The 26833-nt window shown below is 41.8% G+C and overlaps 1 protein-coding gene across 1 annotated transcript in view; it reads left to right on the top strand.

The window, feature by feature from the left end:
* The window catches only part of LOC310856112 (atrial natriuretic peptide receptor 1-like), a 65961-nt gene extending 47474 nt beyond the window's left edge, over positions 1-18487 (top strand). The window contains exons 7-22 of the mRNA XM_083761341.1: positions 2129-2264; positions 2422-2503; positions 2728-2845; positions 3705-3779; positions 3892-3969; positions 4471-4575; positions 5465-5536; positions 6156-6318; positions 7799-7954; positions 9906-10074; positions 10544-10690; positions 11033-11156; positions 12584-12652; positions 13871-14045; positions 14514-14612; positions 15965-18487. Of these exons, the coding sequence (XP_083617467.1) occupies positions 2129-2264; positions 2422-2503; positions 2728-2845; positions 3705-3779; positions 3892-3969; positions 4471-4575; positions 5465-5536; positions 6156-6318; positions 7799-7954; positions 9906-10074; positions 10544-10690; positions 11033-11156; positions 12584-12652; positions 13871-14045; positions 14514-14612; positions 15965-16116 (1920 nt within the window). The 3' untranslated portion in view covers positions 16117-18487. The remainder of the gene's footprint in view (positions 1-2128; positions 2265-2421; positions 2504-2727; positions 2846-3704; positions 3780-3891; positions 3970-4470; positions 4576-5464; positions 5537-6155; positions 6319-7798; positions 7955-9905; positions 10075-10543; positions 10691-11032; positions 11157-12583; positions 12653-13870; positions 14046-14513; positions 14613-15964) is intronic.
* The last annotated feature ends 8346 nt before the right edge of the window (positions 18488-26833 follow it).

Below are 26833 nucleotides of genomic sequence, written 5' to 3'. Positions count from 1 at the left end.
TGGGGGAAGAGTATGTTTTGCACTCTGTCCGTCCGTCCGTCCATCTGTTTGTGTGTGTGTGTGTGTGTGTGTGTGTGTGTGTGTGTGTGTGTGTGTGTGTCCGTGTGTGTGTGTGTCTAATCTCCGGCACCATTAGCAGTTCACAGTCTACACACTATCTCTATAGTCATGTGATCAACACAGGTCTGTCTGGTTTCCCATATTCCTTTAAAAACCTTATTTTTTGCCTTTTAGAAATTTGCAGGATTGGTCCGTTTTGCACAAAGTGTCTCAAATCATGAATACAGCATGCAATTTATGTGAAATTGTACAGCACATTCCCACTATCCGAGGATGAAATGCCACTTGAAAATGTTCATATCAGCCTCGTGGTGGCGCTATAACAGGCCGATTTGCATTTTTTACCTATAACTGCACATCCCTATAGGCAGAGGAATAAATCCCACCCTTTTCACATTGTATATATATATCGCCACCAGCAGGTGGACTCTTGCAAAACATGTTTTTCAAAAAAAGAAATGCCTCAAATCATGACTTTGAATGTCGAATTGCCATCAATTCATACAATTGTAAGAAGAAATGGAACCCTTTTCACATTGGCCTATTATAGCGCCACCAGGAAGCCACGACATCTACTTGGCCTGTTGGAGACCTGTGCTCTGAGTAGCACTTTTTCTAGTCTGGATATTTTCCTTTGAATCCTCATCACTTTCCTCTTCTCAGTCACTCGCTATAGCTTTTTCACTTTCTCACACATCTTAATCTTTAACCTTGCCACTCGATCTGTCTTTTTGTTCTCTTAGTTTCTCTTCGCTTTCTCTTTCTCCTCAAAGCTAATAGCCCTCTCTGCTACGGTTGGGCCAGAGATTTGTCAGGCTGTATACTCTATACTATGTCTGTGTGCTTTAGACGAGAGCTCCTAATCCTCTGTACACGGACAGTCAGTCAACCGGGATTTAAACAAAACCTCCTTATACTGTAACTGCAGTGTATGCACAATGTACCCATCCATCCATCCATCCGTCCTAACATCTTCAACAGCTTAACCGTAGTCGGGTTGCGGGGCAACAGCTCCACCAGAGAGCTCCAGATTTTCCTCTCCACAGCAATGCAAATCTGAAATTTACCAGATATATTGAAAAGCAAAGCGTGTATAGTTGGTATAGTGTATAGTTATTGGTCTCTGTGGGTATTCATTTTCACCTAGACTTTCTTTCTCAGTTCATCGTTGCTCTGCTCCTTTCCACACGCCAAAGTGTTTTGTTGAAAAACTGAGACAAGCATAATAACTTTTGTGATGGTATTTCATGGTTCCATTATGGAAACATAGAAGGTAATTTAAGTCCTTGGCTGACAAAAAGATGAAAGTCGTTGAATGACTTGAAGTTCATGTAATCATGATGATGATAATGATTATCGTTAAAGCAGCATTAGATTATCTGCTTGTTAAACAAAATATTGTAGTTTTTGGAGACATTTTTACATTCTTTATTGCATTCTGGCAGCTAACAATAATTCAAATGCTCTGACAAAAAGGCCCTCAGCCAGCCTTTCAAAAAATCTCACTGTGTCCTTTAGTGACTAACCAAACATACATACATTAGCTGCAAGGAGAGAGAGAGAAAGCGAGAGTACCGTGTACCACTCTGACCTTGATTTTGTTGCTCTAAAAGAACACATTAAAAACAGCCTTTAGTGAGTGAAAGGAAGAAGGGGTGAACATTTTAAGGTGTAATGTTTAATGTTTTGGTAGTTCTGGCAATTTAAGTATCAAGGACAAATAAGGCACAGATATCTCCTACTCAGAGTAGAAAGTCAATGTGTGTCTATGTGTCAGTAGGCCTACAAGCCCCAAATGGATGATGGATCATAATTCCCAAACTAGAAAGGGTCCAGATTTCTTTGAAGGCATTCCAAATGGACTCTTACAGGTCTTTACAAATGTCTTTACATGTATACACTCAGTTATGGCGATCCTTGAAATTAAAAGGTTTGAGAACAACTGCCTTGGATAATGACAATAAAGAATCGACTCAGTTTTCAAGGTTTGTCACTCAGGTTTGGTCACTGAGTGACACATTTCGGCCAAGTATTTTAATAATTCATTTCTTAATGCATTGTTTTCCAGATTGTGTCGTTGTACAACAGCTCAGAGGAGCAGCTGACAGCCGTGCCAGGAATGTTCCTCCATTGGCCAGGGGGCGCTATTCCTCCTGACATTCCTCCTTGTGGCTTCAAGAATGACAACCCTGTCTGCCTGGCAAGTCAGTACAGTAGATAACTACTGACAATAGATGACTAAAATATATTGTAACTGCAATTTCACTGTTTCGTTGTATTTCTTCCACTGTAAGCGGTACATGCATGTACAGTACAGTATGTATACCCTGTGTCTGACCCCCCCCCCCCCTTCTCTCTCAGAAACGATCACTATCCATCAGATGGTGTCCATCGTTGTGTTCTTCATCATCATCATGATCACCATCACCGTCTTCATCTACAGGTGAGAGCTGCTTCCTGTTGTCTGAGTCAGAGGTCACTGGTGGTGACAGTCATCATTTCAAATATGTCAGCTATTCTTTTTCTTTTTCTCCACATCTTTTGGTTTCTGACACACACACACACACACACCCACACACACACACACACACACACACACACACACACACACACACACACACACACACACACACACACACACACACACACACACACACATCCAAACAGGAAGTTGAAGTTGGAGAATGAACTAGTGGCTCAGCTGTGGAGGATCCACTGGGAGGATCTTCAGATGAGCAACCTGGAAAAGGTTCTCCGCAGTGGGAGCAAGCTTACCCTGTCTCTGGTCAGTACACATTGTACATACAGTAGCCATGCATGTACACACTCGCACACACACACACACACACACACACACACACACACACACACACACACACACACAAAGGTCAATGTGCGTACGAGTAGTACATCAGTAGTGGCCCAGAGCCTCATGAGGACCAAAAGCTTAATATCTCTCCCGCCCAAGGGGAATTCCCCTTTAGGCTAGTGGTTAAGATTTGGTTTGAATCCTGGGCGAGGTCAAAAGGGGGGTGAGTGTATCAGTAGTGGCTCAGAGCCTCTCTGGGCCATAGACCACTATGGAGAGTTATAGCCCTTTAGGCTGCTGGTTAAGATGTTGGCCTTCCACGTGCGAGATCGAATTCCAGCGATTACAGCGATATGTGTGTGTATCGTGTACTATATGTGTGTTTCATCAAGATTCTTATTGTCACATGTTTTTTAAAACAGCTGTCCCAAATTCCAACATTCCAGGCATATAAATTCTTGTAGTTATGATAATAGCAGTGGTAATAAAATAAAAAAACAACTAAGAAGTCTCAAAAGTCAGAATGAAGTAAAATAGCAAAATAAGCAATATGACAGTGTAGCCTGCATTATATTAGACAATATATATTTTTCAATATAGACCCAAGCACAAAAGTGTTCTTGCGAAAAATTAAGACGATTTCGCCTTTTGAGGTGTTTCCATTCAGGAATTTAAGTACAAAGTCTAAAATGCGCTAAAACATGTGTGTGTGTGTGTGTGTGTGTGTGTGTGTGTGTGTGTGTGTGTGTGTGTGTGTGTGTGTGTGCGTGTGTGCGTGTGTGCGTGTGTGCGTGTGTGCGTGCGTGCGTGCGTGCGTTTGTGTGTGTGTGCGCAGAGGGGCTCCAACTATGGCTCCCTGATGACAGGGGATGGAAACTTTCAGGTGTTTGCCAAAACTGGATACTACAAGGTCAGTTTGTGCTAAACTTACATTTATTATAAGCAGACAACAATGTATGCAAACAGCAGTGAGAGAGAGAGAGAGAGAGTCTCTTGACATGTAATTCCTTGTAACCCTCCAGGGAAACATTGTGGCCATTAAATATACCAACAGGAAACGCATCGAACTCACCAGGAAGATCCTGTTTGAACTGAAACATGTGAGTATCTGATGTATTTATGTGTTTGAGTGTCTTTGAACTCTGATAACAAAGAGCTGCTCACAAAGATAGAACAAAACAAAAAAACACATCACATTCTTTTTAAAGTTCTGGAATGGAAACAAGTTCCCAGGACTTTTTTTGAGTTTCTTATTTCTGTATTCAATTTCAAGTATTCAATGAATCGATGAATGAATGAATGAATGAATGAATGAATGAATAAATAAATATAGCCGTAGTTGTTCAGGTGAACAATCAGCATGATAGATCATTATTTGACAGCCATATTAAACAATGTGAAATATATATTTATTCGATGTCTCCTGGGAATCTAAAAGTTCCCAGTTCGATCCCCTCCTGGCATCAAAGTGACCTTGAGCAAGACAATGAACAATATCTGCCCACTGAGTGAAATGCAGAGGTCATTATTCGTGCAAATGTATTTGGCCAATGAAAGTTCTTCCTCACCCTTATCCATCCCCCTCTCACCTGTTGGCATAGATGAGAGATGTTCAGAATGAACACCTGACACGTTTCATTGGAGCCAGCATAGACACCCCGAACATCTGTATCATCACTGAATACTGTCCTAGAGGGAGTCTACAGGTATTGTATCATCACCGAATACTGTCCTAGAGGGAGTCTACAGGTATTGTACCATCACCGAATACTGTCCTAGACGGAGTCTACAGTATTGTACCATCACTGAATACTGTCCTAGAGGGAGTCTACAGTATTGTACCATCACTGAATACAGTCCTAGAGGGAGTCTACAGGTATTGTATCATCACTGAATACTGTCCTAGAGGGAGTCTACAGTATTGTACCATCACTGAATACTGTCCTAGAGGGAGTCTACAGGTATTGTACCATCACTGAATACAGTCCTAGAGGGAGTCTACAGTATTGTACCATCACTGAATACTGTCCTAGAGGGAGTCTACAGGTATTGTACCATCACTGAATACTGTCCTAGAGGGAGTCTACAGGTATTGTACCATCACTGAATACAGTCCTAGAGGGAGTCTACAGGTATTGTATCATCACTGAATACTGTCCTAGAGGGAGTCTACAGGTATTGTATCATCACTGAATACTGTCCTAGAGGGAGTCTACAGGTATTGTATCATCACTGAATACTGTCCTAGAGGGAGTCTACAGTATTGTACCATCACTGAATACTGTCCTAGAGGGAGTCTACAGGTATTGTATCATCACTGAATACTGTCCTAGACGGAGTCTACAGGTATTGTATCATCACTGAATACTGTCCTTTTCCTTTTCCTCTCCTCCTGTGTTTATCTGTTTCTACATCTTCCCCCTGTCAATTTCCCATCTCCTCAGCCCCTCCCCCCATCCATCTTTCTTTCTTTCTTTCTCTTTCCTTGTCACTGCACTTTCTTTCACTTTGCCATTACTATTTATCTATCTATCAATGTGTAGCTCAGTGTCTTGCTGCTCTCTTACTTACGTTGTGTCTTACGTTTGCCTTTAGGACATTTTAGAGAATGAAAGCATCACTCTGGACTGGATGTTCAAATACTCCCTCATCGTTGATATAGTCAAGGTACCTTTCTTTCTACCACATACTGTACAGCATGTTTACACTGTAGCTTACACTGTATCCTTTTCACTTAAAACTCTTTGGTTACTTTTGTCAGTCGTGACTTGCAAGCCTATGGTGCATTACTTGTTATCTCCATATACTGTAGTGTACATTAATGAAACCTACTTAAAGAATAAGTCTTGCATCACATTCCTTTTGGCATGAGGAGAACATTTCCACTGTGGATGCAAACAAGTACAGAGCTAGAACATCAGATGACAATAGAGACAATCAGTGAGTCAGAGATGTATTATACAGTATAATAAAGGACACTGAGTATGTACTGTATTTACAATAAAAGTCCCAATTGGACATCATCTATTTATAGCCTATATAGACTTTGTGCTGTCACCTACATTTACCCACCCCTCTCTCTCTCTCTCTCTCTCTCTCTCTCTCTCTCTCTCTCATTGTGTATTGTATATTGAGAGTAATAACTGGTGTATGGCACTTCTCTGCAGCTTGCGTTTCAGTACAGTATGTGTGTACTGTGAAAGATGCTTCAGATACATTATTATACTAATATAATCACTATTATACTAGTGATTAAATGTAATTTTGACTCTGTCTCTCTACTCAGGGCATGGCCTTTCTTCACAACAGTGTCATTAGCTCACACGGCAAACTCAAGTCAACCAACTGTGTGGTTGACAACCGATTCGTCCTAAAGATCACAGACTACGGCCTGTCCAGCTTCCGTTCTGAGAACGACCCTGAAGAAGATGCACATGCATACTATGCCCGTAGGTCTTTAGGTTCTCACACTTATGAACATATGAACATGAACATGCACTTTGAGAACAGCTCACCTCAGCCTAAAGGGCCTTGCAAACGTGAAGGGAGGAACGCAGGCGTTGTTGCCTGGATCAACACAGGTCTCCTCCAGGTCTGTTGAAGAGGGTAAAAAAAGGCGTAAAAGAGGCATAAAAAGAAAATCTAAACAGAATCCAGGTCTGGTGAGTCGCGGGCACGTGCACGTAACGAGCACGCGCGCAACAAATGCACAGGCCCGCCCTCACGTAAATACGCTTGCGTTGTCGCACCGCGACTTCTCAGAGCAAAAACGCAGGTCTCATTGAAAATGAACTATAGGCGCGTTTTATCGCTCCCCGTTTCCAAGGCCCTTAATACAGCTAGTCTGGTGCGTCACAGGGGACAGCAGGGACAACAGTTGCAGAAGGGATAGACACTGGACACTGAAGCCTTTTATTCAGGTACAAGAAGTACCTGCTAGTACAAGAATTGACTGACGTTTTGATCTTTGGAGCTTCGGCTTTGACTGTCAGAGCTGCTCCGGTGTCTATTCCTTCTGCATACAACAGTTTGATTTGCGATCCCTACAGATATCCACAAATATTTTTCACTCCCTTGATTCTTATCCATCCTCATTCCTCATTGCTCCTTCCTTTCTCCCCTTGTGTCCCCCTCCTTACCATACACTTCCTCATCCTCTCAAAGACTCCCTCTACTCCTCTCTGCCTCCTCCCAATTCAATTCAAAGAAGCTTTAGTGGCATGAGAAAACATACATTTACATTGCCAAAGCAAAAGTGGAACAAAACAACAATAAAAAAAGCAATGTATTTACAATTAAATATTTCAGAGTTGTGTTACATTGCAAATTAGTGTTTGATTGATTGATTGAATATTTTATATAACATAACATATAAATGCAAACAGCACAATGTACAGTCAAGCATCCCGTCCAAAAGGATTTCACCGAAGAAAGACCTTGCGGTCTTGTTTCCATTCGGGTCCCATACACTCACACACAATTATGACATGAATAACAATCCAGAACAGCAACAACAATATAGAGGGAAGAGAATATCTTGCAAAACTATAAAGGTTATTCATCCATATAGGAAAGGTTAGTTTGGTATCAACTTTTGAAATGTTTTTCGATGTATTGCATTCAGTTTGTATGAAAGCTTTGCGACAAATAGCAGGAATATACGTATTAATGCACTGCGAAGGGTTACTGACACTGATTTCCATTCCATTTCCATTAGACATCCTTCTCCTGTCACAACAGCTCACAAATCTTGCTGCTGTGTTTGTACATTGTTGTACTTCACCCAACAGACACAGGAGTTTTTTTTGTCCTTCTCCCTCCCTCCCACCCTTCCTTTCTCCTCCTTACTTGCATTCCTGTAACCACGACCATCTACCTCATGTTGCTTCCTGCTCAAACCCTGTTTCCTCCCTCCTCCTTTGCTGCCAGGGAGGTTATGGACGGCACCGGAGCTGTTGAGGATGGAGATTCCCCCATTGGTCGGTACTCAGAAGGGGGACGTCTACAGCTTTGGCATTATTCTCCAGGAGGTGGCTCTGCGCCGTGGATCATTCTTCTTGGAAGGAGAACCCCTCAGTCCCAAAGGTACTACTGCAGGAACACATTCACATAATATACAGTACATACTGTACACATACAATAAAGCACACACAACAAACTAAAAGAGTCCCATGTGCCTCTGATGTCATGGGTTCAGCTCCACTTTATGACGTGTTGCCTGCGAATTAATTTGTTAAGCCAGCATTGGGATTTCAATGTAGCCCGCCTTCATTGTCATGACTTGGTTACTGTAGTTCTGTAGTAGTACTGTAAAAGGGGTATAGGTATTATAGGATTTACTTTAGAATCATGATGTCCTTTTACTTTATTGTAACAATTGCTAATGCCTTTATTATAGCTTGACTTGTCTTTCACCCCAGCTTATGGGACATTACCATCGCTATGGAGACTAGATTCAAATGGATGTTATAAATGGATCCTGGGTCAACTGCTGTTCGTAATGGACTGTCACAGACCTGTGTTCACACCTCTCACACAACCATAGGACTGTGTGTGTTTGTTGTGTGTTGGACATGATACATTTTCTCATTTCAAATCATAAGTAATAATGATATACAATAATATCTGGGATTTATGTAGCATTTTGAGCGGTGCTCACGGCTCCAATGACTGGCCGTGTATGTCCCTATGTATGTTTGGAGTATGAACAGCTGCAATACCGCTGGGTGACCTAAAGTAACACTGTTGAGCAGCCTAAAAAAAGGCTTAAACACACTTAAATGTGTTTTAAGCATGTACTTTTGAATACGGCTCCCCAATACTTGAACTTAAGTGCAAATTTGACAGAGCAACTTTCACTTGTAGTTGAGTAATATTTGACCAGGAGTAGGCCTACTGACTAAGCACTGTCCAACACTAACAGTTACAAACCAATGTACTGACTATATCATTGATTGGACAAGCAGAAAGCTGAGGAGACATTGTGACTCATAGAGATCTGTGTAACAAGAGATTTGGGGGAGATATTTTAGTCTGCATCGTGACAGAATCTGAATGTGGTGAATTAGAGCTGGATCATGTCACAGTTGTCTGCAATAACACTCAAGACAGAGAGAGAGAGAGAGAGAGAGAGAGTAAACTATGTGTGTGTTTGGGAGAGGGCCATTTTGGCTTCATTAGCTGTTTTCCCTGATTCCTAAATCCCCCTTTAGGGCAGTGGATTCCTAAATCCCCCTTTAGTTTAGGGCAGTGGTTATTACACTATTTCCAACTTCTCAAAGTGCTCCGTTCGTCCAGAAAAGGCGCTCTGATCAGCTCTTTATGAAAGCAACCAGAGTTGAAAAATCTTGATACTGTCGTGTCGACTGTGTTCATCAACATCAGCAGCCACAGCCGTTAAAAATGGTTACAACACAATGTCGACATGGCTCTTCTGATGTGTTGAATTTGTCAGTTTCTTAAGAATGAATTGTGAAACTTTGGATAAAAGAACACAGATAAACAAAAGGAAATGTTGCATCAATAATAAAGCTTAGCTTAGGGGCTTGCACCGCATATACTGACTAAGCTATGTTATAAATGGTAAATCTACCATTTATATCTAATGTAATGCACAATCTATGTAATGCAATTTGGATAAAAGTGCTATATAAATGCACCATTTATATAGCACTTTTATCCAAATTGCATTACATACTGTAGATTGTGCATTACATTCATCAATTCACACACATTCATTCATATACCAATGGGGTGGAAACCGTGCAAGGGGTTCAGAGTCTTGCTCAAGGACACTTCGACACTAATTGTTACTCATTGTTATTCACTGAAATTTGTGATTTATCAGGGGGTTCACTGAGCCCCCTTAAGGTCTGATCCTATAATCTGCCCTGGAATTAGGTATAAGCTATTTTCAGTGATGATTATGATTATGATTATTTTCAAACAAACATACTGTGACATAGATAACAATAAAAAGAAAGGTATCATTTGTATTATCTTAACGACCCTCAAACCTGTCCCTTCCCTTTGGCAGAGATTATCGACCGGGTGATACTTGGAGAGTGGCCATCCCTGAGGCCATCCATTGACCCCCAGTGCCACAGTCCTGAGATAGGCCAGCTGATGCAGCGCTGCTGGGCAGAGGAGCCCACTGAGAGGCCTGAGTTTAACCACATCAAACTACTGCTACGAAAACAAAACACGTATGTAAACTAGAGGCCTGTAGTGGCTGCTTGAAACCTTGTGTCCAGTGTCCACCAAGGCCTTTTTTGTACTAGCTGAAAATGCATCTCCTAAAAACACTTCCAAAACCAGAGTTGAAAATATTTTAACTCTGGTGGCCAGATAAATTCGGCAGGTGTGCATCATAGATGCTCAGAGCCTCGTCACGCAGTTAAAATTTGTGGTGCTCCCGTTCAAAACAGTTCAAAACATGCTGTCTGCAGAAACAATAACGCCTTGGTGTTTCATTGTAGAAGGAGTACTTTGAAATATTCAGGTTGGGTGAAGAGACCCATCTCTCTTATTCTCCTCGTGTGCCTCACTTAGTGAGATAAGCATGACCTTCCTGCCTGTGAAAGACAGTGGCATTTAAGCATACTGTGTAACAGTATACACGTGTATGTGTGCTTGGACCTGAACCTCTTTCTGTCCACCTGTGGGTGTGTGAAGGGAGTCCAGAACCAACATCTTGGACAACCTGCTGTCCCGTATGGAGCAGTATGCCAACAACCTAGAGGAGCTGGTGGAAGAGAGGACCCAGGCCTACCACGAGGAGAAACGCAAGGCAGAGGCCCTGCTCTACCAAATTCTACCACAGTAAGAATCATATTGTTCTAAATATTACCATAATCACTGTTAAATACACACTCACAGCCACTGTACATCACTAATATTTGGTTGAAAAGTAACACGTATATGTACTGCCATAACACCATCCTTTACTCTGTACAGATGTGTATATCTAATGTACAGTTGCAATAATACTGTTGTATAATAATTTGTTAAGGTGCAACCCTCCAGTAAGTTTGACATATCCTTGATTGCGACCTTGAAAGTTTTGACCCAAATGTTTTATCATTCGACCATCAGTTCTAGAGTTATTTTGCTAACAGACAGATGGACAGCCATGCCATTGCTACCCTTCCTTTCCTCCTCCAGTTCTGTAGCAGAGCAGCTGAAGCGAGGGGAGACAGTCCAGGCAGAGGCATTTGACTCAGTCACCATCTATTTCAGTGATATAGTAGGCTTTACTGCTATATCAGCTGAGAGCACACCCCTGCAGGTAAGTAGAGAAGAATAGAACAAAGTAGAACTGAGCAGAGTATGATTAGGAAAAGCAGTCGGTCATCAATCATCTATGTACTTCAGATACATGCTGAAAAAAGATAAATACAGTAATAGTTTGGGGTAAAGGTTGGGGTAAATGAGTCATTGACCTCAGGATAAGAGAATGATTCAGGTAAACAACTCAAAGATGGAGAGTGAGAGCATTTTCCGGCAGCGGCATGAGCCGCAGAACACCTGCGGCAGGCGGTAGTGTTTCTCGGCGGCATCAGTCCGACACTACCCCAAACCCTAAATCTAAACCTAACCGCAAGCACGACGCAACGCATGGCATTAGCTGGGGAACACCCGCGGCAGGCGGCAGTGTTTCTCGACGGCATCAGTACGACACTCTACCCCAAACCTTTACCCTAACCCTAAACACAAGCACGACGCAACGCATGTCGGACCAACGCACTGCCGCGGAAGCGAGCGGCAGTCAAGTGTCATAATCCCCCCAGCTTCACCGGCAGATGCCTCCCCTTCTCCCGGCAGCGCCGCAGCTGTTAATCATTGCCGATGCCGGAGACTGCACTCGCTGCTTCTGCAAAGGAGTGTCAATTCTTGTTCAGCTGATCAGCTCACTCCATCTGATTGGCTATTTAAACCTCACTGCACATTATTTTTGCTGCTGCTCTGCTACCGTATGCTGCTGCTCTGATATATGATATGATATAGTACTTTATTGTCAGTTTGCACTGAAATTAGTTTTGCGACCCAGCGGCCTTGTATGCAACACATATACACATTTGCTGCTTTGTGCTCTATGAAGTTTTTTGTTCTCCCACCACCACACCAGCATCCATGATTCCCATATGGGGGTCTATTTCATTCCCTGTGAGATCTATTTGGCAAATCCTTTATTATATTATTTCATGCTTACAGGCCCTGTGAATGAATGGAATAAGACAGAGCCTTGACGACAAATATGCTTATAAATATTTATGCTAAATATATTTAAATGTATGCTCAATAAATATTTATTCAATCCAAGAGTTGTCTGACTGAGCTGCACTTCTCAAATGTAGGTAGCACAGTGTACCTTTAGTCTGTTTTCACATGACATTGTTTTAGAAATTGGTCAGATTTTGTAACAATGATTTATGTGACCATTACTCTCAGAATTCCTTGCAAGTTAGGTCATACTCCCATAGCTACAGCTATAACCTGGAGAAACAACGGCTGTTTGAATCAAATTAATGAAATTAGCAAAGGCTATATGACAAAGCTGGTTTTAATTTCTCAACAGACTCGCATAACAAGGAGACTAGCCGTGAAAACATATTTTTATATAACTGTAAATATCAAGGCTGAATGATCAATAGGATAAGCTTTGAAGAATTCTCCACCATGTATGAACTTGTTTTATATCTGTCAACCCTTCAGGTGGTGACCTTGCTGAATGACCTGTACACCTGTTTTGATGCCATTATTGACAACTTTGATGTTTACAAGGTACTAGCATGCGAAGAAATGAATTCATGATTACAATTTTGAAAGCATTTTTGTCAATACAACCAATAGAAAGACAATATGTGCCCAATAAAGCAAAATGCAGTTTATAATTATTAATTTGTTCAAGAAAATACTCGTGAGACAGCAGGAAGGCCACATTTAATTTACGACTGATTGACTTAAAATATATCCAATAGTAATTAATGTGACTCCCAATCAACAGCTGTCTTTCCATGTTTTTCTTTTGTGTTTGTTTTCATTTTACACATATGCACGAGGCGGAGGCAGAATGCTGTAGTGCACTAGTGTTAGATTAGAATGTGAAAAATGTGAAAACTATTTTCATCAGATATTATTGGCAGTCATCTATCTATGAATGCACCATGTCTCTGTACGTGTGTACGGTTGTAATCCATGTAACTCAGGAACCATTCGCCCCACCGACTTAAATTCGACACACGTGTTCCACACCGCACAGGGAGTGCAGTGCCCGAGTCGGTCAGACTCACGGTTGTCCAGAACCACCACAAAAGGCCTCTGCTCGGGCTCTGGACAGAGACAGATACAGAAATCTCCATATATGGGAATAAAAGGGACACAGACAGATGGGCGGAACGGGTACTCTGACATGGGTACTGTGGTACAAGTACAACTGGTATGGCATAGCCAGGTGGGGCATGGATCTCCAACTTCCATCGTTACCGACTCAGTGCTCTACAGCCGGGCACCGGTCTAGTTTTATGCCTCTTAGCCAATCAATCACAATACAACTGTGAACCAACTGTGGATGCTTATAATTTATAATTTGCTATTTTCAGATAGATCTATCACTGGTGTCCTGTAGCCTCTTATTTCATCCTACAAGACAGCGGAAGAGACAAAATATATGAAATGGTTGACCTGTCTGACTGTGGTGCAATGATGAATTACTGTTCTGTTCTTTAGCTACATAGAAATGTCTATTTGTATGTCTCTAAATGTTTGTATGTCTTTAAATGTTTTGATGAATTGAACAATGTGGACCCTCTTGTAAACAAGTGTAATGCTTAATTGGGTCGTCCACTCACAGTTGACAGTCTTTGTATTGAGTTTGTGCTTAAAATGTACTGTAAATTCTACAAACTGTTAATAAATATTTCAATCAATCAATCAATACATGTCTACTATTATGTCCTTAAAGTTTGGAAAACAGCAGTGCTTGTCTTCTGGTGCCCCCAGGTGGAGACCATTGGTGATGCATATATGGTAGTGTCGGGTCTGCCTATGAGGAATGGTAAGCTCCATGGTCGGGAGATTGCCCGCATGGCCCTAGCCCTGCTGGACGCAGTCCGCACGTTCAAGACCCGCCACCGACCTGACCAGCAGCTCAAACTACGCATCGGAATCCATAGTGGTAAGATAGGGTTTACTTTATTTGTTTTATTTTCTACCGTTTTTATTTATTTTAACCATGTTTGAAGTACAGGATTATATTTTTTAAAGCAAGTATTGAGATTTAATTTTTTATTTTAAAATAGTTTACAGAAATTGTATCTATGGCAACAACTAAACATACTTATATCCACAACACAATATAGCCTGCTGCACATTTGCAATGGCAAAAAAATATATTTTAAGTACAAGCAATGCTTGAGTTGCACATCCGAGTAATTTTTTGTTCTGTTCTTCATCTATACATTGACTGTGCAATGTAATTTGTGTGTGTGTGTGTGTGTGTGTGTGTGTGTGTGTGTGTGTGTGTGTGTGTGTGTGTGTGTGTGTGTGTGTGTGTGTGTGTGTGTGTGTGTGTGTGTGTGTGTGTGTGTGTGTGTGTGTGTGTGTGTGTGTGTGTGTGTGTGTGTGTGCGTGCATGCGTGTGTAGGGCCAGTGTGTGCTGGTGTGGTGGGTTTGAAGATGCCTCGCTACTGCCTGTTTGGTGACACCGTCAACACCTCATCTCGCATGGAGTCCAATGGAGAGGGTGGGTCCGCTCGTCTCCAACATCCATTTCAGGATACTGACATTATTTGTATATTGGTAACAATGTCTGGTGCAGTGCAACTTTTGTCAGGCAAATTTACTATGATTTGAGTGGTGGCAGGTGGATAATTCCAATCACAGTAAATCATAAATAAATCACGGGCAGCTGTGGCTCAGAAGATAGAGCAGGTCGTCCAATGATCCCTTGGTCGGCGGTTTGAATCCCGGCTCCTCCGGTCCACATGTCGAAGTGTCCTTGGGCAAAACCTTACATTGCCTCCAATGAGTTGGTCGGTGTGTGAATGTGGGAAGTGAGGACGCTGGCGTCGACTGTTTGCCACTTCACCTCCCAATGAATTAACCATTGTGAAGTGCTTTGAACACTTGGAAAAGCGCTTAAAAAATGCAATTCATTATTGTAGACTGTAGCTTTGCATCTGCCCGTGTGAACACAGCATAATATTTATAATTGAAAGTATGTACTGTATCATACAGTATATCTATGCCCATGTCTGCGTAGATATGTATGATATGATATATGATATGATATAGTACTTTATTGTCAGTTCACACTGAAATTTGTCTTGCGACACAGCAGCCAAGTATGCAGAACACAAAAAACACAAAGAACAAGAACATTTACATACATAAAGACATGAGCAATATCCACCGCTTAGATTATCCTGTGGCTACTACATCTCCTGATTAAGCCTCAAGGTCGACTGGTAGACAAAGGACCTCTTTAGTCTGACCTTATTGTATGCTGGTACACCATATCTCCTTCCTGAAGGTAGCAACCTATATTCTCCATACAACACATGCTTAGTATTAGAGGTGATATTCCTTGCTAACCTTAGGATGCTGTTATCATATGTGGATGTAAAAAGTTTCTGAAGTTGTTGTCCAACAATCTTTGAACAAATGTTCAGTTGTTGCAGCAGTTGTGACTTTAGTGCTGCAGACAGACATCCATACCAGGTGGTACTACAGTACTGAAGAACACTCATGATAACAGAAGTGAAAAACAAAAGAAGAATCCGTCTACTAGCACCGAAGGATCTTAGACGGCGAAGGAAGTAGATTCTTTGCTTTGTTTTCTTACACACTGAATCAATCTGATCTTTCCATGACAAAAGATGGTCTATTACTACTCCTAGGTATTTGTACGAACATACCTGGTTGATCGGTTCACCATGAATAGTAATGGTGCACATGGTATGTATGCACATTTGTTTGACCATATATGCCTGAAAGCATGTGCCTGTATGTACATGTATGTATGCATGTTGCATACATCCACATGCATGTCTGTGTGGTTAAGTGAATCTGTCTGCCTTTGTGTCCTCCATGCAGCCCTAAAGATCCATGTGTCGTCAACGACCCGTGATGTGCTACAGGAGTTCAACTGCTTCCAACTGGAGCTGAGGGGAGACATCGACGTCAAGGGCAAGGGTAAGATGACCACCTATTGGCTTCTGGGAGAGACTGACAACGACAGCCAGTGACATAGCGTATAAGCAACGATGAGGCGGCACAAGGACACAAGGGAAAGAATGGACCAAACATGGATGAAGTAAACTCCAAAAGAACTGAACAAGGAGGCAAAAAGGGGAATGAGAAAACTGACAAAGAATGGCAGCGTGAGTGTGAATATTATTATGACAATGAAAGCAGAGGAAGAACTCCACCTCACAGGATCAAGGCACTGTGCTTGAGAATAATTAGGCAAAAGGAATAATTGTTCTAATGGATCCACTATTCCTGCCATTACGTCCAATGACATCAGTCTGTGTCCTGTATGTCTGTATGTCCTTTTCCCCTTCATGTCAGTACATTTTCATATACTACCACTTGTATTTTTTGGGTCGAATCTTAAAGGGAAGATCAGGAAGATGTTGTTCTGAAGGACAGAAGATGCACTTTGTGTACATTATGATGACATCTAGTATGATTACATCAAATAGTGTAACTGTGTATACAACACCACATCATCGTCAACTTCTAGGTTAAAGTAAAGTAAATTCTGAGTACTAGTTCCCAGGTGTATATCAAGGAAAGGGATACCTGTCTCTTTTTCACGGTGAAATAATCAGTTATTGCACCCATTTTGCCTTGTTAACCACTCTTTTTGTTTGTTATTTTCAACTAATAATTATTGTGTGTTTGAGAGAGGGAAAAGAGAGACGAGACATGTGTCTCCTGACTCTCCATCCATCCATCTTCAACCGCTTATCTGTAGTCAGGTCGCAGGGGCAACAGCTTCACCAGAGAGCTCCAGACCTCCCTCTCCAGAGCAACATTAGTAACTTCATTCTGGGGGATCCCGAAGCGTTCTCTGCAGACTTTGGAGATATAATCCATCTCCTCCTTGGTCTGCCCGGGGGTTTTCTTCCAGTGGGACGTGTATCGAGGACCTCCCTAGGGAGACGCTCGAGGGACATCCTGTGGCGTATACATGAATCATATACGCCAAAGATAGACAGAGAGCTTTGCCTTCTGGCTCAGCTCTCTTTTGAGGTACAGCGACTGCAATACCGCCCGTGCCACTCTGATTCAATGGCTGATCTCCTTCTCCGTCCTCCCCTCACTCGTGAACAAGACCCCGAGATACTTAAACGCTTTCACCTGGGGCAAAGTCTCATTCCAATCTTGTGTCACACAGGAACTCATTTCTGTCTTACTTATTCAGAGCAACACACAATTATTGTTTTTCTCACCGTACGCATCTTAAACAATGGTTTGAAAACCAATTATTGTCAATGTATCTTCTGGAAAGATATTTGGCATTAATGAGAATCAATATTACAGCAGCATCAATATATTATAGTCTAAAAGTACTTTGTATTTCAAATACCTGTATCAGTAGTGTCACAGAGCACCACCCATGGATGTGATAGGCAATGGGCACATGCTGTGGGCTACAGGGCATTGAACCTAAAACTCTGAACTATAACCCGTTTCTCTAACCACTGGGACAACCTACCACATTGATGAATGTACCAAGCAGTTTTCCTAACCTACCTTAAACCATGAATTTGAATGAACTGCTCTAGTCAACAGCAGGAATCAACCGTGGGTGATGTGGATGAAACAAGTATTTCCTTGGAAAGGATCTGCATTGATGAACTCATTTGTATGAAATAATCTCCTGCGGCAGATATTTTGTTAGTGCCATATTGTTTGTGTGGGAGCATCTCTCCACAGATATCTACCTGAAGAGTCGTATTCCAAGATGCAATATACTGTATAGATGTTTTTTGGAGAAGAAAATCATTTCTTGAAGTTCATTATTCAATATCTCTCTAAAATATAAAGGATCAGTGTTGAAGTTGAAAGTTACCTTTCTATGTAAAAGTTCTATGGTTTTTGTTTCGATTTTTCTTTTGTGCTCTCGATAATTCTACAAAGGCAGATTACCCTTTTCAGAAGATGGCTGTTGGACATTGGAATGAAAGTTGACTCAATGTTTGTTTTACCTCAAGTTATCTACTATCTAATGCCTTTTAAAACCTTCAGTGGTTGCATTGTGTATGCAAATTGTGTCAGTGATGATAACCCATGGTTATTTGTTAGTTATCAAGCCAGCAGTGTTGTACTGTGCATTAGTGACCTGGATGGAATGCTGTATAAACCGTCTCTCTAGGTGTGTCTCCAATTTGTTTTAACCCCCAACCGTAAAGCTGCACATTTAAATATACAGTACAGTTACCATTGATGACAATATTATCATCTGTAGTTTTTATGTGGTGTGTTGGTGAGGGTGTAGTCAGCAGGGTTGTCCTTCCACTTACAAAATAAAGGTTATAATGTACATGAAGCATAGAGTAATGGATTATATTTGGGTCTGACTCTGAAGTGATTACATAATTTCTATCCCTGGTCTCTCTCTCTCTCACTCACGCACGCACGCACGCACGCACGCACACACACACACACACACACACACACACACACACAGTGTACAGATGTATTTGCTAGCATTATTTTCTACCTAAAAGGTTTTCTCTTTTCTTTCATGAAATTAAAGCATGCAGTTAAAAGAAAATTTAAATCTGACATATTTTTGTCTCCACCATGCCGAATGCATGGTGAGAGTTTGTCTTGCACGCCGTCTGTCCGTGTGTGTTTGTGTGTGTGTGTGTGTGTATGCCTATCAGGTTTCCAGAAGGTGACATATCCGTTTCATCCAGTTCATTTTCCCATAGCTTTGTTTTATTTTCTTGGCACCAGATTTGATTAGTTCAGTTCAGCCAATCAAACGAAGCTACTGTATGGGAACATTAACAAACAGGAAATGGTTATGCCTCTTTATGGAAACCTGGGGCTACAGATGGGCACGGACACAGCCTGCCCTGAGTGCAAAAAAAATGTAGTAACTCCGCAAGGCTTTCATGTACTGCCTTCTTTTCAACGGTAGAGGTCAACAGCTTAACTTATAATATAGTGTTGAAATTATTATATTATGAACACTGTCCTTCATCCTCCTTCATACAGCTCTCCCCTCACTGCAGCTGGGAGACTTTGAGGGGTGTGGCACGGCCAAAGTCCAAGAAGAAGGGTCCTTCCTGTTTGGGTAGAAAGGTGGTGGGGATGATGTATGTCGATGTAAATGCCTGCTGTAATAGGGTCTGCATAGAAACCACACCTGCAAAGATAGAGTGAGAGCATGTGTTCTAAGACACTGTAAACAAACAAGATGTTTTTTCCTTCCTCCAGGGATTGAGAACATATACAGTATGTAACCAAGTGCTACTAAGGATTTACTCTTATTTATAGAAAGACTACGCCACCCTGATATAAATCAAGGACATGAACAAACAGACCAGTAAATTGGGTTCCCCAACATATGCAAGGACTTGAGACAACTGCAACAGGCAGGCCAGGAATTGAATCCTTTCAGGGGCAAGGCCTTAGTCTTTGGTGTTGTTGAGGACACAAAGGCCAAATGCTGTGGCAGGAAGGCCATCAAATAAAACAATTATTGTAATTGAAAGATCTTTAAATTCATATTTTTACTTATTTTGTACTCGATATGTACAGTATTGTAGTATATCTATCAGTGAAATAAATTCATGGGCTGTTTATTTCACAAAATGTATTTGTATTCATTTCCAATAGTTTCTGGTAGGCCTATATAGTTTTTTTTATTGGCCTAAAATAGTGTATATACATAAATCCACTTGCTGATCGGCTGTCAGCATTCAGCTGTTATTGTTATGGTTACATATAAACCCCTATAAAACAAATTGCTCAATGCTGACAGCCGGTCAGCAAGTGGATTCATGAATGTATATAGACAATATTTTAGGCCTATAAAACAAAACTATATACCAAATGTCCCACTCCACACCCCCGGCTGCCGGACTATGAGTCACACGCTCAGCCCTGCATCAATCAGAGTCACTGGACTGGTTTGAACATGGGGACAGCTGGCTCAGGGGAGTTAAAAAGGTCAGGTGAAAATGGTGAAAACATCAGCTGGATCAGTGAGGGTGGTGCACCAAGGCCACTGTGCCCTCAGCGCATATCACTTTTCAGGGGAATATAAGGCCAAACTGAGGGCAACAATAGAGTATGCACATGCATGATTTTCCCATCAGGACACGCCCCCCTCATCTAGACTGAGTGGCAGAACATTGAGCAGCATGGAGTGTTGGAGTTTGGAAGCACTCGTTGGAAATCACTCAACCGTCCTACGTACCACCTGTTTCTAAATGTCACATAATGCAGGAGGCAGCAAAATGTTATTGAAAACAAGCACTTCCAAACTCTGACACTTAGAAACATAATCAAATGCAGGGCATTTCTTGACAGAAAGTAGCTCATAACGTTTCTATGGTGGATTTTCATGAAACAAAAACTTTGCAGATAGAAAGAGGATAATTCAAGCTTTTCGTTCAGGTGCAATGTTGGTGAGTTTAACATTGTTTAATGCAATCAGACAGGACTTTTCTGTTTGGATGTATGGGGTGTCAAGGCCAGAAAGTAGTTTTTTGCCACTCAGTGGGCGTTCCCGCATAACTTCCAGGTACGATGATCACGCACATACCACAGCCATGTGGCCTTCATGTCCTTCATGTAATTCCTGCCATGGAGCCTGCATCGATCTGGTGTTGTTATAGCACATTACATGAAGCTGAACGGCCACACCGTGTGCTGTGGGCTTCAACGTATTTATTTTTGCAGCACTAGTAATCCAATAGCAATAGTAGAATCTGTTATTCTACGCACAGCAGTAGATTGTCCCCTAGAATATTTTGAAAGCAGTTTAAACTCACTAGGAGAACATAGCATAGCATAGAACAGGATTACATTTCTATTCAATTCTTTTAACTAACATGTTTTAGTTTTTGTTCCAACTTGAAGTTGACAGCAGATCGAGGGAACCTTTTTATTAGCTTATTTTTTTTTATTTTTTATTTTTTTAATAATTACAATACTTACCACAATGTCTTTGTCATTCCTGTATTTTAGTGGATGAATATACATTAAGTGAGAGTGGAAGAATGTCACTGCCAAGAACTTAGAGCTTAGCAAATTAGATGGTGAGTGCTCCGTTATGTTCACCCATGACCTTCCTGCTCCCCTCCTCCTCCGGAAATGATCCTGAACGACTTAATTATTACAACCTGTGTAAAATAGGGCAGACACTGTGCTTAAAGACACAGAGCTGGGATTGGGAAGGTACCCAAGCAGATGCCATAGTATTCACAGGGCAATAGTTTTGCTTGCACAGTACTTAACACCCGATTAATAGCAAAATAGAAGCTGTGTGAATATGCTCACTAAGGTATCCAAACTATCCATTTCATGCAGTCTCCTCAGGCAAACCCTATGCCAAAAAGTCGTCTCAAAATAAAACATGGAAAACATTAACCTCTGATTAGACCCAGGTCTAATCAGTGTTTCCGCTCTCGCCAAACTGTATCTGCACATTGATTTATATTGACTTTGAAATGACAGTTATGGTATATTTGTTATGGCTGCTGAGAAACACACATGTCTTCAGTGTATTCTGACAGACAGAAAATTGATCTGGAAACAAGGATGAACTTGGACACATTAATGATTATTAATGAATTTATTAGTCAATTACAAACGCACCCGGGCGCAGTACCCCCCATGGGGCAAATATCTCACAACGGGTAAGGGCTAGTCTATACAATTTACAATTACAATTTAGGCATATAGCAGACACTCTTAATCTTGGTGGGTTGTAAGACAAGGAAAACAACCTTCATCCGGGAAGGGGAGAAACGGTGGTCCAAGCCATCGCCTCCAGACTCGGGCCCACTGAGTGCAGCCCGGGATTGGGAAATGCGGACAGACCTCAGCCAGAGGCTCACCTTCGCACCCGAAATTGCAGCGACCAACCTGCGTCCAGACCTGGTCATCTGGTCCAAGTCCTCTGGTCGGCGTGTCTTCATCGTTGAGCTAACAGTCCCATGGGAGGATGCCATCGATGAGGCATTCAAGCGGAAGAAGCTGTGATATGCCAATTTAGCAGTTGAAGCAGAGGGGCGGGGCTGGAACGTGAAGGTGTGGCCAGTGGAGGTGGGCTGCAGAGACCTTGTAGCCAGTTCCACCACAAGGCTCCTGAAGGAAGTAGGGATCAGAGGTTAGGCTCAACGGAAGGCAATCTAAGAACTTTCCACTGCGGCAGAACGGAGCAGTCACTGGCTGTGGCTGAAACGTAGGGACGCAACATGGGCTTCCAGATGACCACGTGGTGCCACCATGCGACACACACCTAGGTCTGATCAGCCTGTGTGGCAGAGGGTGTCTTGTGATAAGTGGCCGAAACATCCAATGAGGTCGGGGCACACAACTGAAGATATGTCGTACTGGTGGCACCACAGGATCATTGACAATTCCACCCCACCCAAGAGAACATCTCCAATCCATTGTTGTGCTGAATATTTAGGGATCTTTAATTAATTACATTACAGAATTACATTCATGATTACATCATGAATGTAAACTAAGAACGTAACAGTGGAATATCTAGCCTCTCCAACCTATTTAACAATCTGGTCTTTTCAGTTTTTAGATTAATGCATTCCATATGTTCCATTGTGTACTGTAATGTGTAAATCATGTCTCAAGTATTCATTCCCTGGTGAGACTGAGTAGAATATGTCAATGGCAACCAGGGTTTGAATAGTAACAGTAGCCTGTACCTATGATTTCAAAAAAGTATACAGTCAGTAATGTGAGGCACAACCCTGACTTAAATAGACATACAGCCATGACGATCTGGTAATGAGAGCAAGGATCAGACCGAGAGATTGCGAGATACAATGACAACATACAAGGCATATGTTTACAATCATCTCAATTTAAAGTTATGCAACTCAACAGTCACAAGTTGAAAGCGCTAAACTGCACTTGCCCTTTACCCCCCCCCCCCCCCCCCCCAAAAAGAGAAGGAAAGAAATCATTGTTAGTTTCAGAAATAACGTTCAGCCTTCTAATGTTAGATTGTATCGACTTTAGAGACACTCTGAGACAGTGGACAAACAATAACAGGTTCAAACATCTTTATTTAAATATCCACATCGGTAGTTCTTATTTCATTGCACAGATTAAAAGTAAGTTGAAACAAGCAAATCAATACTTTTGTGAAGAGAACTGTAAGTAATGTAAGTAAAGTAATGTAACTTATGTTGAGAATTGGTAATTTGGTCTAATACACTTGTATTGTTCAAATTAGATACAGCAGTCTGTAAAAATAAATAGAATGAAAAGAAAAATTAGTAAACCCTTAGATCTCCATATATGGAGCTGACCTGTTCTGACATTCCATATGTTTATCCTTCGGGGGGAGGGGGGGCTTCCCCATCCATCCTTCCTCTTCGATGTCTCCCTTTTGACCTGTCCATTCAAACTCTAGACAGGCCTGCCCTAAAGTTATTAGTGCAGCCGCGCCTTGCAGCCGGTGAAAACTAAAGTTCTCAACAGGCCCGAAAATTATGGCCCGACCGGGCGCAAACCCTGTACACTCAAGACACTGCCCCTGCTTCCACCCTTAGATCTCCATATATGGAGCTGACCTCTTCTGACATTCCATATGTTGATCTGACCTCATCAAACCCTGTACACTCAAGACACGCTCCATATATGGCCAGTACAGAATTCATTCCATATGTTGATCTAGCCTCGGTCCCAGGCTTACTTATCTGCGAAAAGAAAAGCCTGGTCACAACGTAAGGCAGATAAGTTATCGGCGGATGTATCCTCCGGAACAGCCGTCAAATGTATTTCCCCCGGATACGATATTTTCCCGACCAATCACAATCACCAGGAAGACTGGTTGGTTTCTATGACACCAGCTAATGACCCTTAATAGAAAAACAAATCAAATGTATACATTGGAATAATAACCCTAAGCCTTCATTACCAGCCTCAGTTTTAAAAGGCTTCCTACACACACATGTAGTCAAGTAAACACATTACATTTCTAGCTTCAGGTTCAGTCCATTAAATTAAACAAATATGTTGATGATTCAAGTGAAAACAGATTGATCCCATGGAAAGTGTTGATTTTCTTTCCTACTTTACGCAAACATATGTCAGGTCACTGGCCCTCCTACTTGCAAACTAAAATAATTGCCATTTTCTGGAACATGTTATGGTTAAATGGTGCATTTATACGGCGGTTTAAGGGTCCAGTTTTACAATCTTTAAATACGGATTAACAAGATTGCTGTGTAGAGTACTTGCTCTAGCCTGGGTTCCAGCCTGAATCGCTGCATTCCGTGATTCTGAATTGACAATTCAGAATCACGGAATGCAGCGATCACGGAATGCAGCGGTTCCAGCCTGAATCGCTGCATTCCGTGATTCTGAATTGACAATTCAGAATCACGGAATGCAGCGATTCAGGCTGGAACCCAGGCTAACTTCAACTTCAAGCAGGACAAAAATGAAGATGCTCTAGTAGTAGACAAACTGTGACAGAACTATGCCAAACTCCTGTCACAGTTTGGCATAGTTTGGCATACAGTATTTCATTTCAGCTGCAGTGTTTATAGACACTATAACTGTTCACCTTTTGATTTATAGGGCTTTTTTCAGTAAGAGTTCCAGTTGTGGGATTCTTGGCAGGTTGATGGAGAGGATCAAGGCCATATATCTCATAGGCCTACTAAATGGACCCTACTGCCTGGACCCTTCAGGTTTCATTCAATTTCTGGAGTATCTTGCAGGACACATTTAGAGAAAAAACAATGGAGAATTGTGTGGTTAGTCTCTGGTACTATAACAACAACACTTTTTCTTTTTTTTAATAAATGACAACATGCAATTGAGTTTCCCTGATACTGTTTGTCTGTGAGAACTGATGTTGAACATTAACATTTTGTTGCAAACTGTTTTAGAAAAACTTCACTGAGCTAGTCCATGTACAGTAGGAATCTTTAATTACTTTGGCTTGTTGACAAAGTCAGACAAATATTAACAACATACACTATTTACTCCCAAAGTAATGGGAATTCTGACACATTAGAAAACAATCTATTTATAAAACAAATGAGAACAATATGCTAGAGATATTATTTAACAGATATCACGTCATATGCCTTCATGATTTGATGACCAGAAATTGAATACATCCAGCTCAATTTGTGGAGACACATTCATGTTTAGGATACGACAGGAAGCACGCACATCTCCAGGAATTCTACAGGTGCTGGTCAAAAATACGTACAATGAAAAAGGAAGGGATGTACGGGATTTGTAACGTTTCAACCACTGTGGTTGAAACGTTGTTACAAATAAAGAATCTTCCTGGGAGCTTCAATTCAGTGTGCGGACATTCAAGACACCCAAGACCTTCCATCATGTAGCTGTCCAGTAGATGTCCTTGGACTTTTCTTCATCACCTGACTGACACACATCCATGTACCTGTTATCATGTTACTTACGTAAAATCAATCAGACGGGGTCTGATTTTTAACACTTGCCTTTGTTCCTCATTTTGTTAATTCAATCAGGGGTGCCGTTACGCAAGACTGACTCAGACCAGGCTCTTCCATGGACAAATCTTCACCAGATGATTTTCCAGTGTTGTAGATCGGCTATTTCTGGGGGAGATATTTGGTGTTGAGGGGGGAAAAGGAACAGATCAAGTATAGAGCCCTGGGAACCCCTTTCACCTATACTATAGGGTCTAAGATAAATGTCCTGCCAGAATAATTGGTTTTGCCATCCATTTTATGAAACCTTTCTTGAACACGCACAGTGATATAACCCTGGGTCTGTGGGTGGTTTTAGTCTTTCAACATCAGAAACTTTCTCACAGACAAACACAGCTTGGTCTGATTAGTGCCAAATGTATTCTGTATCATCCACAGATGCACTTACAAAGTTACAGTACAAGTCATTGACCTCAAACCAGTGCCAAAAAGTGCATAAACTGAATGAAGGACCACCCTGGCCGTGGTTCTGTGGGTCTGGAATTTCCGGGGACCCCCACACGGAGTTGCACCACTTACTTCACACAGGTGTGATTTTTTGGGGGGGAACATGTTTTTCTCTTCTCTGTTTTTTCTTTTTTCTTTTAGCGGTGCCTAACTGCTCCAACGGACAGCTGCAGTAGTGCTCTGTGACTGGGGTGGCACTGTTGGGCGGCTAGCGCTGTGTGACCTGGGGTTTGCACTAGAGTTCAGTACAGTACCTATAACAATAACGGCATAGTTGCACCGCTCAGTTCACACAGGTGTGATTTTTTTATTCATTCAGTTGCTGTTGGTAGTCATGGCTGCCAGTTTCCACCTGATGTTGTGTGGGAGTTCTGACTGCTCCAGACCGTACTGAATAACTAATACTGTAGCTTATACATAACGTCTTATAAGGTTAGGACTCAAGTCTAAGACATGCAAAACCTGTCTCCGTTAGTCATGCCTCCATAGATGGTTGTCAGTCCATTACGCCTTGTGACATCACGCCACCATATACAGTATGGCCGTCAGTCTCTCACGCCTCGTGACACGTCACATCACCATATGGCCGTCAGTCTGCCACGCTCCATATATGGCTGTCTCCATATATGAAGATCACAACACTGACATCATCAAACCCTGGAAAGCCATACATGGAGAGGACTGGATCATCACCTAGTTCTGCATATATATGGAGCCGGTCAGCAACTCTAAATCTGACACTGCCCCCGCTGCCACCCTTAGATCTCCATATATGGAGCTGACCTGTTAAACTTATCTG

Source organism: Protomyctophum parallelum (genome assembly GCF_964188405.1).
Source record: "Protomyctophum parallelum genome assembly, chromosome: 3".
Lineage (NCBI taxonomy): Eukaryota > Metazoa > Chordata > Actinopteri > Myctophiformes > Myctophidae > Protomyctophum > Protomyctophum parallelum.
This window is presented reverse-complemented; position numbering and strand designations above follow the sequence as displayed.